A 12,438-nucleotide genomic window follows, 5' to 3' on the forward strand; every position below is an offset into this window, starting at 1 on the left:
AGGAGGGGGAAGAGTATTGGAGGGAAAGAACAGGACTTCAGTCTTATCAGTATTGAGAGAAAGAAAATTGGATGACAGGAAGACAGTTTAAGGTGGAGATCAGAGGAGAATGAAGAGAAAGAGAGGAAGAGTTGGCTTTCATCAGCATAGAAATGGTGAGAGATACCGAATGAAGAGGTAACGGGGGCAAGGAGAGAGGTGTAGAGAGAGACCAGGAAAGGGCCAAGAACCGAACCTTGGGGTACACCGTATTCCAAGGGGAGGGTAGGCGAGGAACGGCCGCCCCAGGAGACAGCGAATGAGCGGGAGGAGAGGTAGGAGGAGAGCCAGTTAAGAACAGAGCCTTTGAAACCAAAAGAAGAAAGAGTATTAGGAAGTAGGGGGTGATCATTAGTATCAAAAGCAGCAGATAGATCAAGGAGGATAAGGACAGAGGATTGCTTAGAGTATCGAGCGGAAAGAAGGGAGTTAAGGATATTAGTGAAGGCAGTTTCGGGTGAGTGTTTAGGTCTGAAGCCAGATTGAGAGGGTGGAATGAGAGAGAGAGAGATTAGTGACCAAGGCTGGGAATAAGCAAGGCGTTCAAGTAGTTTAGAGAGGAATGGGAGAAGAGAGATTGGACGGAAGTTGGAGGTAAGAAGAGGATCAGCAGAAGGTTTCTTCAGGATAGGGATGGTGGTGGCATGCTTAAATGCAGAGGGGAAGGTGGCTGAGGAAAGGCAGGAGTTGAAGAAGGAAGTTAAGTAAGGAATAAGAAGAGGGTAGATCTTGGGGATAAGGGTGGGGCGAGGATCAGAAGGGGCAGATGTCGGATGGGCTTTGGACAGGAGGAGGGAGACTTCAGAATGGGAGACAGGCAAGAAGTCAGACATGCATGTTAAGGGGGAATGGGGGCCGGGGGGACGAGTAGGAAGAGCAGTTTAGAATCTTGGAGAAGTAGTTTGCAAAGTCAGAAGGAGAAAGGGTAGAAGAAGCTGAAGGGTCAGGAGTAGGTGAGGAGAGAAGGCGAGAGAGAGTTTGGAAAATATGGCGAGGGTGAGGGGCTTGTGTGGAAAAGGTTAGAGTAGTATTAACGTTTAGCAGAGGCAAGGCATGAGTCCTAAAGAGAATGGTAGGAGAAGTAAGAGGTTTGGTTGGATGGTGCGGGAAATTTGAGCGAGTTGCTCAAGACGTCGAAGGAGACGACGCATCGAGCGAAGTTGAGGCGAGAGCCAAGGTTGAGAGGGTATACGGGTAGGACGGAAAGAGGAGAGGGGGTAGAGTAAGTCGAGAGTGGAGGAGATGGAGGAGGAGAAGAGAGTGGATAGTGCTTCGCTAGGCGGAAGGGAAGAGAAGTCGGGGAGCGAGGGAAGAGAGGAAGAACAAGTGTCAAAAAAGAGAGAGGGTTTAAAGTCGCGAAGGTCCCGTCGAGAAAAGATAATAGGGGAGGGTAAAGGAGAAGGTGAAAGGGGACCGGAAGTAAGGGAGGAGAGTAGAGCATGGTCAGAGATGGATAGGTAGTATAGAGACGGTAGAAGAGGGGTAGGTTGAGTTGAAGATCAGGTCAAGGGTGGGTGGGTGGGAGGAAGAGGAGAGGAGGGGAGAGGAGATGAGGAGTCAAGGATAGAGAATAGGGGGGAGGAGTGAGGGGGGGATAGGGAGGTGCAGATTAAAGTCGCCTAGTACAGTTAGAGTAGAGGGGGAAATAAGAGAGAGGAGGTGATCAAGGTCGTCGAAGAAAGAGGAAAGGGGCCAGGAGGCCGATAGATTATTAGAAAGGAGATAGGGTGAGGGGAAGAAAAGGTTTTGTAAAGATATTCAAAGGAAGGGGGGTGCGGAGGCAGAGGAAAGGTATTTAGAGTGGCAGAGAAGGCCGATGCCAATGCCACGACCAGAAGGGCGAGCGATGTGAATGAACGATGAAGAGGAGGTGGTGAGGGAAGCAGGGACAGAGTTGTGAAGGGGGAATCCAGGTTTCAGTTAGACATAGGAAATGAAGGTTGAGACGAAAGAACATGTCCAGGACGGCAGCGGTCTTGTTGCAGAGGGATCTGGCGTTCCAGAGAGCACTGTTGATGAGGCTGGAGGGATGGACAATAGGGGGGGAGATAAGGTTAGGACGGTGAGGGGGGTAGGTGTGGAGTGGGAGGAGTGGGGAAGGGGATGGAGGAGGGGAATGGACAGGAAGAAGAGGGAGATGGAGAGTAGGAACATTACAGCAGAACTCACCTGCCTAGAACCAATCACAGAAGAAACCTTTGTCACACTGATCAAGGGCACCAACCTTGCAGGATCCCCAAGAGATCCCTGCCCTCTTGACAGCTTCAAAGGAACCCTCAACCACAGAAACCCGGCAACACACTTCTGGAACCTAATTAATCTATCACTCAAAAGAGGAATAGTCCGTTGTCCTTCAAATCAGTATAGATTAAAACACTGATAACAAAGGAATCAAAGTGCAGAAGACCCAAGCAACTACAGACCGATATCCGGCCTGCCACACCCAGAAAAGATCCTGGAGAACCACGTGCACAAAATCCTTCTTAAATAAGTCGAAACAAACTGAATACTCGACCGGTAACAAGTAGGCTACAGAACAATGAGAGCAACAGAATCGGCACTTCTATCGATCTGGGACGACCTGAAAATAAACAGATGACTATGCCCAATCGGCCCTCATATTAATGGACATCTCAGCTGCTTTATCAGCCATGCAACACTAATAAAAAGATTGATGTAATGTGTCATACAGGAAATCTCACTAAAGTGGCCCACCTTATTCCTAATAAACAAAACTGAAAGAACCTACCTACCACCGTTCACCTCAAACACCAAAAATGCATCCAGTCTCTCCCCTCTGTTTATCAACATCTACATGTGCCCACTGATGAAAATCATTCGAACCCACAGACCCGCCTACAACTATGCAGATGACACACAACTGATAGTAAAAACAAACTGAGCCCAGGTACAAAATAACAGCCGCAATGATTGCCTCAGACATATACAATTGTGTGACAACTAACAACCTTAAACTACACCCGACAAAAACAGAAATAATGCCATCACCCGCAGAATTTGCTGGAGGGAACCCACAACTGGACTGGCCGGTACACAACCAGAGACTACTGATGTAGATGTAATAACCTAGGAATACTCGTGGACAACAGGCTATCACTGGAACCCAAAAAATGCTTCTTCCTCCTACAACTGCTCAGAGGATTACTCCTCTAACTCTCCTTCCCCCACAGAAACCTCAGTCATATCCCTGGTACTCATAAGAATTGACTAATGTAACAAACCAGAAGGTGTCTCCCACTAGTCACTGGGGATCCGTCATCCAGGTGGCCAGGACACGGGCATCGCTTTTAGATACAGTTCCTGGCGGGTGGACCAGTGCGGGAGGATCACCTGTGTGAGGGGTTTTCTGGGAGTGGGACACTGGATGGTGAGATACGGTATCCCCTTCCTTGTAACACCTTTACCCCATCCTACCAAGTATAATATTTAGGAACTCATCCCCCCGACCTCAACCTTTACAACACATACTTTCAAACTGACAGCCTGCTCTAAGGAAAAACAGACTAACACCCGAGCCGTGTACCTGACATGTTCAAATATTATGGTCAGGCAATTATTGACAGTCACTCACACCTGACATCCACTACACTTCCCCACACAGATAAAAATCAGAGCACGAGAGCACACGGTGACCGAGGCAAAACACACAAGGAAACAGCTGAGCAAGAGAGGAAAGGCGTCAAAACCGAAGGAGATCGCAAGGAAGGAAATTCCCTTGACCTTTTCGACAAGGAAACGTTACTTCTCCAGCGTGGGGTCTGGCATGGATTCACATGCTCATGAATATTCCCCGTCGTCAGGCTGGGAATCCTCGGTAAAGAAAAAATCAGTATCAGTTTCGTTTCTGATCTGTCTTTCTTAATAGTAACCAATCACTGATCTCTGGGTCATACTGCCCCCAGCCAATGACTGCCCTCTCCCTAAGCCCCGCCTCTGGCAGTCATCCTCAGATTTGGTAGCACGCAAAGTGGCTGTATGACCAAGAGCTGCTGAGGGGTAAGCGGGAGGGTTCGCATGTGAATCCATGCCAGACCCATCCTGGTAAGTAACTTGTTCCTTCTCCAGCATGGGATCTGGCATGGATTCACATGCTCATGAATAAAAGAATACATAGCAGTATACACATGCACAACCAAGGGAGGTGGCAAAGGCTCAACATTAAGCATTACATCCAAAACTCAACATTAAGCAATTCTTACCTCCTCACCAGGCTCACCTTAGGCGAACAGGTTGCGCAGCACTGCTTGGCCGACCCTGGACTCCTCCCTGGAGTCCCGATCGACGCAGTAGAATCTTGAGAAGGTGTGCGTCGACCTCCACGTAGCAGCCCTGCAGATGTCCAGCAGGGGCACACCAGACGGGAACGCCGTGGTAGCAGCGATCGCTCTGGTCGAATGGGCTCTCGGACGGCCGGGCAACGGTCAGTTTGCCAACCTGTGACAGTGCATGATGCAGCCGGAGAGCCATCTGGAAATGGAAGTCTTCGAGAGAGCCTTCCCTTGATTCACAGACCCAAAGTTCACAAACAGTTGTGACGTCTTCCGAAAACTCTTTGTGCGGTCCACGTAGAACTTGAGCTCTCTAGCTACATCCAGCGAGTGCAAAGTCCTCTCGGTCGACGGCGACGGGAAGTAAACTGGTAACACCAAGGGCTTGTTGAGGTGGAAGCCCGACGGCACCTTGGGCATGAAGGAGGGGTGCGTCCTCAGCACCACCCTCGTGTCATGAAAAGTCAAGTATGGAAGCTTGCAAGATAGGGCCTGGATCTCTCCCACTCGTGCGGAGGTGATGGCCACGAGGAACGCTGTCTTCCATTACAGGAACTTTAAAGGCGCCGAATGCATGGACTCGAATGGGGCCCCCATGAGCCTGGTCAGCACCACATTAAGCTCCCACGCTGGAGCAGGAGCCTTCACTGGCGGGAATGATCAGAATAGTCCCTTCATAAATTCCTTCACCAGGCGATGAGACCAGAAGGACGCCCGTCCTGTAGTCCTGGTATATTGGGAGATGGCAGCCAGATGTATTTTGATGGAGGCATGAGCCAGTCCAGCTTTGGCCAGCGACAGTAGGTACGGCAGTACTTGAGGGGCCGTAATCCGCAGAGGGTTAATCTTCTGTGCACGGCACCAGACAGAGAACCTCTTCCATTTATGAGCGTAACACTTGAGAGTTTAGGATGCCCTGGCTTTTGCAAGAACCTCTCTGCAATCAGCCGGTATATCGTACCCTCCAAACTCTAGTGCTGTAGGAGCCAGGCCTGCAAGTTCAGCGACTGTGGGTCGTGGTGATGGAGAATGGCGCCTCCTTCTCTGGAGAGAAGATCTGCGTCTGCCGGCAGCTTGACTGGTGGGTACGTTGACAAGTCCAGAAGGTCCGGGAACCAGATCTGCCTCGGCCACGCCGGTGCGACGAGGATCATTCTGCACCTGGACTTCTTCAGCTGGTTGATGAGGCGGAGCAGCAACGGCAACGGAGGGAACGCGTATAGAAACAGGCCGTCCCAGGGGAACGAGAAAGCATCGCCCATGCTCCTCGGCTGTGGGAACCTGCTGGCGAACCTCTGGCACTTGAGTTCGTCGCCGTCGTGAACAGTTCGATCTGGGGTTTGCCCCATCGTTGGAAGAGCTGATCCACTTGATCCTGGCGAAGTTGCCACTCGTGGCATGAGTGCAGCTCCCTGCTGAGTGAGTCGGCGATGGTGTTTTTTATTCCTGCCAGGTGGAAGGGAACCAGAAACATCCCCTGGGCGACGGCCCAGTGCCACAGATCCTGGGCCTCCTTAGATAGGGCTGGGGTTCTGGTGCCCCCTTGCTTCCGTATGTAGAACAACGTGGTGGTGTTGTCGGTGAAGATCCTCACCACTTTGTCCTTGAGGGACGGAAGGAACGACTTGAGAGCCCAGAACACTGCTCGGAACTCCAGAATGTTGATGTGGAGAGGCCTCTCCTCCGGGAGCCAAAGGCCTCTTGCGTGGAGACGGTGCGGGCCCCCCAACCCTCCAGAGAGGTGTCCGTCGTCACCGTCTCCTGAAACGCCAGGGTTTGAAAGTCTGTGCCTGTAGTGAGGTGAGCACGGGTGCCCCACCATAGTATCGCCCGACGGAACTCCTCGTCGAGAGGGATCCTGTCCTCGAAGCAGCCCGTCGCCTGAAACCAGTGGGTGTCGAGGAACTCCTGTAGTGGACGCATCCGAAGTCTGCAAAGGGGTCCAAGGTAGGTGCATGAGGAAATCGTCCCGAGAAGGGACTTGATGGACCTCACCCTGGCCACGTCGGTGGCTACCAGGCGCCGCACCTTGCCCAGGATGGTCTTGGTCCTCTCCTCTGACGCGGGAGGCCAATTGCCCCACTGTATCGAGCTTCGCTCCCAGAAACAGTGCTACTTGCGATGGAACCAGGTGGGATTTGAGGTAGTTGATGGCGAACCCCAGCTCCATGAGCAACCGGACGGTCCTCGCCGTGTGTTCGACGGCGAGTTCCCTTGTCCTTGCCCGGATTAGCCAGTCGTCCAGGTAGGGGTAGACGTGGATCCCCTGCAGGCGCAGCCACTGGTGCCAGGCACTTGGTGAAAACCCTGGGTGCCGACTTTAATACAAACGGTAGGGCTCTGAATTGGTAGTGGCTCCCTGAACCACGAACCTGAGGAACTTCCTGTGCCTTTTTAGAATGGGGATGTGGAAGTAAGCATCCTCCAGGTCCAACGACGATAGGAAGTTGCCTTCCTCCTGCTGCCCCAGCACGTGCTGGAGGGTGACCATCCTGAATTTCTGCGCCTTGATGTATTTGTTTAACCTACACAGGTCCAGGATGGGGCGCCAACCGCCTGTCTTCTTTCTGACGAGGAAGTACCTTGAGTACACTCCGGAGCCCCAGAGCCTCCTGGGGACGAGCCTGATGGCACCTTTCTTGAGTATTGCCCTTACCTCCAACAGCAGTTGAGGGACGTGATTCTCCTTCCTGGCCACGGGAGGGATGCGAGGGCACTTCTTTTGGAATTCCAGCGAGTGCCCGTTGGCCAGGGTGTCCAAAACCCAACGGTCGGTGGAGATGGACTCCCACACGCTGAAGAACTTCGTCAGCCGGCCTCCCACCGGGGTGCTTCGGTGGGGGCCCGACAACACGGCCGGGTCAGTCTTGCTTGGAGGCGGCCTTGGCGACGACGGCGGGATCGCCCTTGCTTGCCACGGCCTCTGTAGGCCTCCTGGGAAGAGGAGCGGGCCGCCTGGCGGTAAGTGGAGGATCCACTGCTGGATCCTTTGGAGGCACCCCGTTTGCCTCCGGAGCTCCGAAAGGCCCATCACTGTTGAAGCACCCCTAGGGCCCGGGCTGTCTCCGAGTCGGTCTTGATGGCCTGTCTTGATGGCCTGTCCACCGCCTTACCAAAAAGGTTGTTGCCGTCGAACGGCATGTGCAACACTCTGGTCTGGACGTCCTGGCGAAAGTCTGTCGCCCTGAGCCATCCTCGTCGTCAGAGGCAAACTCCGTTGCCCAGTTGGCGAAATCTGGTATCGGCAATGTCTGTTGCCACCGTTATTGCGTGATCCGACGCCACCTCACCTTCCTGCAGAATTTCTAGGGCCTCCGCCCTCTTGTCAGGTAGGAAGTCTAGCAGGGGAGCTATCTTGAACCAGAGTTCAGAGCACAGAGGCAGAGCTTCACCGGGCAAACCAACGGTCCAGGAGTTGCAGCAGGCGTCCTCTTCAAGTTCTTATTCGGTTCCTTCGTCCAGTGGACGACTCTGCCTTTCAAGCCAAAAGCCTCACCTTTTTATTCAGTTCTCTCCCACCTAGCTGTCAGTTACCCAGCAGGGTGGCTGTCCTTACTGGACAGTCAACTGGCCAATCGCCACAGAGTGCATTTGAGTCTCCTAGGAGACTAAGCACAGGGAGTTTCGGGCACCTCCCTCACTTCATGCCTACCCTAGACACCCTGGAGCCAGAGGCAGGATTCACTCGTGAATCTCGCCAAAGGCAAAGCCAACAATGGGACCAAACCGGGTTTGGCGTGCAGCGTAAATCTCAAGAAGGACCTTTCCACAAAGAAATGGCAAACGAAGAAGACTGGGGCCATTTTGACAAAAATGGCACCCTTGGGTGCTTTACTGCAGCTGCGAACGCAGCCCACGGTAAATGCACACCATGGTAGTTAAAACAAAACCACTGCCACCAGCCATTCAATGAGAAAAGGGTAACATAAAAATGTTACATGAGAAGCTAGACAAAGGGGATACTAGGTAACACCTCCAGCACCCTATTGTAAAATAGTGTGTGTTGGGTCTAGAACGTTACAAATATAAGTAGTCAATTTCAATGTACTACTCTGGGAAACAGTTGTTTATCCCAGAGAAAGTATTTAAACCTTTGGGAAATCTGAAAGACTTCCCTTTGTCACTGCACTGAAGGTGCTGTCTGACACAATGTCAAAGGTGATGCCTATGGAGTTTGTCAGACTCCACAACCAAAAGAAACGCAGTGTATAAAAATCACATTAAAATACATGAAAGAGTGGGAAAAGGGTCTCAATCTGTCCAGGTTAAAAAAATAAGTCCTCAAAATCTAGCAAAGTTGCTGGGGGTCTCTAAGCTGTAGGGAATTAGCACATTTCTGAGAATTCTTCCTAACTGGGATCGCCTTTGAAAACAACTTAACTCCCACCACCTCCCCTCCCCTTGGTGCCTGGACTCCGGGCGACATCCAAAGGTTGCTGGGCCAGACCACCTTTTGCTACGCCGCCCTTGGGCTTAGTGTTCAACATGCCACCTCTGAGACCCCTCCTCCAACCATTTAGAGGACACAACTCCACAACAATTGTAACGTAGACTGATGGAAGAACGGTTTCAAAGTGAGGGGACTAAAAAAAAAACTCTATTGAACAACTGTTAGGGTCTCTGCCCCCCTCAAGGGTCCGGAAAGGGCTCAGGCCCCAAAGACCCCCGAGACACCAGCCAAAAGCACTGTCGACCCCTCCAGAGGACAGCCGACAATCCGGACATTCCCTCAGGACTTTGGCAGGGGACACCATGCTCAGTTCTTAAACCCAAGATCAGTCACTAAAATCCTGCTCAACTTCAGGATCCGTAGTCTACAACAAAATTAAAATCCTAATTCCAGTGTAGTCCAGATTTGAAACCCTCACCCTGTCTAATCAATAACTGTGTCATAATCCATGTTAACACATCATCTGAGGTTAGAGAATTTGTAAGATTGGCTCCCTCTTTCTTAAGATTGGAAGCCGTGGGTGCAACCGGCAATAGATCCTGCCTTGCTATATACTGTAGGAGTGAGAACATTCCATTTTAAAGTAAACAGTCATCCACCTTTGTGCATTATAATTAAGCTTTCTAAGTTCATGAAGAGACACATTGTATTCCTGAACTTTCTATAATTTGAATCAATATTTTGAGGTTACTTGTTTTAAAATTCATAATTCTATTGTTTCAGATAAACCTCACAGTCCTGCCTTGAAATCCTCTGAATCTCTGGACCTTGACCTCGGGACTGAAGAGGAGTCCGCTCAAATTTCAGGTGCGCAGTGTGAGCCTGCAGAGAGCTCCAACTCAGATGACGTAGAACCCAATGTACCATCAACACAGTGTCCACTCCCTCAGGGTGGACCTCTTAAGGAAGCAACAAAATCACCGAAGAGATTGTCCTCTGCACGAGAGACTGTAGGCAAGTATCCATGTGTGTTTTGGGGGCTTGAATCTGTTTTGTATTAGCATCATGTGCATTTCCCTTTCTAGTGCTTGAATTCAGAATTGCTTTCAGTAATTTATGGGAAGGAACGGTTCTATTCTGTCTCGAATAACTCCTCATTTTTTATCAAAGTGATGATGGTGGTTTTGTGTTAAGGATTTTATAATCTTAAAGGGATCTTTCCTGCTACTGTCATTGCTTTTTAGAAGCCCTACATCAGGGTTCTGCAACCAGCAGCTCTCTATATGTTTAGCACTACTACTCCATAATCCCTCACCATTGACTATGCTGACTAGTGCTTATGGGAATTGTAGTCCATAGCCTCTCAAGAGCCAAAGGTTATAGACCTTCCTTAGATCATAATGTGGATGACCTGCTAGGACATGATTGCTTGCAAACTTCGAAATGAGTTACCCAACAGTGTTCAAGCATTAAGTCATTTAGTTTCAACTATGTGTGAAGAGTAGCAACAGTGAATTGTAATTGTTTATGTATACAGCGCTTATACACAGGTGTAGCGCTACAAAGCGCTTCAAGGCGGGAAGGGAACAAGGGAATACAGTAATCATTCTTAGTCTTTGAAGTTTCTGAATGATCTAACAGAAAAAGTAGCATACTAGGCCTGTCAGCATTTCTCCTAGTGCAAGTGCATGAAGTGGTACAGTTGTGACCCAGGTAGAAAGGGGGAACAAAGGGGGCACGGGGGCTTTATATTTACATTCTCCAATAGAAAAGCTGGTCTTTGTGCAGAGGCAAATATTCTGAAATGAAATTAGCATATAAGCACATTAATTTAGCTGGTCAGTACACAGGATGTGCCAGGATTCTTTCAAAGGCTCAGGAGGCATGGATCCTCGAGCAGGGGTAGAGACTGGTTGTTCCCGCTGGTAATATGGTCAAAGCACTGACATTGGCCTTCTTGAGATCAAGACAGAGGAGCAGGACTTCAGCTGGTCTTTCCTGGTGGCAATGCTGATCAGCTGCAATGGTCATCCTCTGCTAGTCTGTCCTCTAGTTGCTCTATGAAGCTATCCCATGAAATTGATAACATGGTCCAATGGCACAACCTCTGCCCACTTGACCTATAAATTTGCAGAATTGTCAACCTATGGGTGAGCTTCAGGTTAAGATGGGTTACCGTTATTCATAAAATGCTGCACACTTTTAAGATGGGTCATGTGTGCATCAGATGTGCTATGTGAATTCTACATTCATAGACCATGTTTCCAACTTTGCCATTTCACTGAACTGAGTTTTCAGGGTCAACTGGCAAGCCAAAAAGCCAGAAGATGAACAGGAATACTGGAAAATGACCAGAATATGACCCGTGCTATAATTCCACAGGTTAATAATGCTTGCAGTGCTACCTGCATGCTCATTTATCCGAGGTGTATTTGTCAGGGAGACTTATTTGTAGGCTTCATCTCCTTTCTGAGTGAGACCCCCAGCACTTTCTGCTGGAATTCTGTACCTTTTTCTTTAATCCTGAATGATTGGAGCCTTTTGTCACTCAATCATTCTTATGGGATCTGTCTTTTTGAACTCGTACCTTTGTATTTCCCAGCTCCTTGTTTTGCTGGGGACCCCTCTAGTCCCCCTTTGAGATTATTTTCTATATACTAGAGTAACTATAGTTCTTAAGGATGCTTAGCATCTCTCCTAAAACTTTATGGTTTTAGAGACTGGCACACACCACCTTCAGTGAAGTGGCAAGGGTATATCTCTCGGCTCCTGTGAATTTTATGTCACATAGGAAATCTCCTAGTTCTGTCTGGTGGCAGTGGATGTGTTCTAACAACTATTGTATGCAATTCAACCGCTAGCTATGTCCATAGCCCTGGTTATACAAAATAGTCACCCAAATGTCACTCCACTGCCCTTTGCCTGCCTGAGGGCCTGAATGGGACGAGCTACCACTGGGGGTCTGGCTGTCCTGATTGGACAGCCGCCCGACCCTTTCTGTAAATTACAGAGGAGTGTGTGCCGGAACTGTATAAAAGGTGAGTCTCCTGGGGTGAAAGGGAAGTCGACCACTGGAAACTGAAGTAACCGAAGATGACATCCAGAGATGCCTGCAGACACTTTGCAACCTGATCCCGTTTTCTAAGCGACCGTGGAACTCAGAAGAGGACTCCTTCCCTTTGACTGGAGGGAACAACCAGTCCCAAGACCAACCTTGGTTTGAGCCATCTTCCGAAGTCCTGTGAGTTTCCAGAGCTGTGAAACCCCAATACCAGGAGACCTGTTGCCCATTCCGAGTGCTTCGTTGTGGAAAGGCTGAATTTGTCCATATCTTTGCTGAGCCCTCAAGGACATGCCAGAGACCCAACCCAACTCCTCCAGACCCCCTCAGAGTGCAGGGCTGTAAGAAGCAAAGAAGATTGACTGGGCGAACCGGGTCCTTCGAAAGCCATATCAGAGGTCCTCCTTTGAGATTGCTGCTGAGAGATCTGTCCATTGTCCTGCTTTTCATCAGACCAAGGAATCCTGAGGTCTGGTCCAGCGCTGCCTAGTTGAGGAGAATTCGGCCACAATCTTTTCTTCTAACCTAAGGTACTGTGGGGAAAAAAGTATTGCTTACCTTGCGCCATGAAGTCGCTCCATGGCGTTGAGTGCACATAGAAATGTCCAAGGTACAACCCCCCCCCTTACTTCAGACTCAAGCCGCTACTTGTGTACCTT

The 12,438-nt window shown here is 49.9% G+C and overlaps 1 protein-coding gene across 7 annotated transcripts in view; it reads left to right on the plus strand.

Annotated features, from left to right (window-relative positions):
- LOC138570837 (serine/arginine repetitive matrix protein 2-like) overlaps window positions 1–12,438 on the plus strand; it is a 638,877-nt gene that overhangs the window by 384,314 nt on the left and 242,125 nt on the right. For all 7 annotated transcript variants that reach the window (XR_011303882.1, XR_011303883.1, XM_069649149.1 and 4 more), the window contains exon 13: window positions 9,502–9,732. Coding sequence is in view for 5 of the 7 variants with exons in the window: in XM_069649149.1 (XP_069505250.1) it covers window positions 9,502–9,732 (231 nt within the window). In the remaining 2 variants the exon portion in view is untranslated. The remainder of the gene's footprint in view (window positions 1–9,501; window positions 9,733–12,438) is intronic.

The sequence above is a fragment of the Ambystoma mexicanum genome, chromosome 1p (genome assembly GCF_040938575.1).
Source record: "Ambystoma mexicanum isolate Mex_15411 chromosome 1p, UKY_AmexF1_1, whole genome shotgun sequence".
Classification (NCBI taxonomy): Eukaryota; Metazoa; Chordata; class Amphibia; order Caudata; family Ambystomatidae; genus Ambystoma; species Ambystoma mexicanum.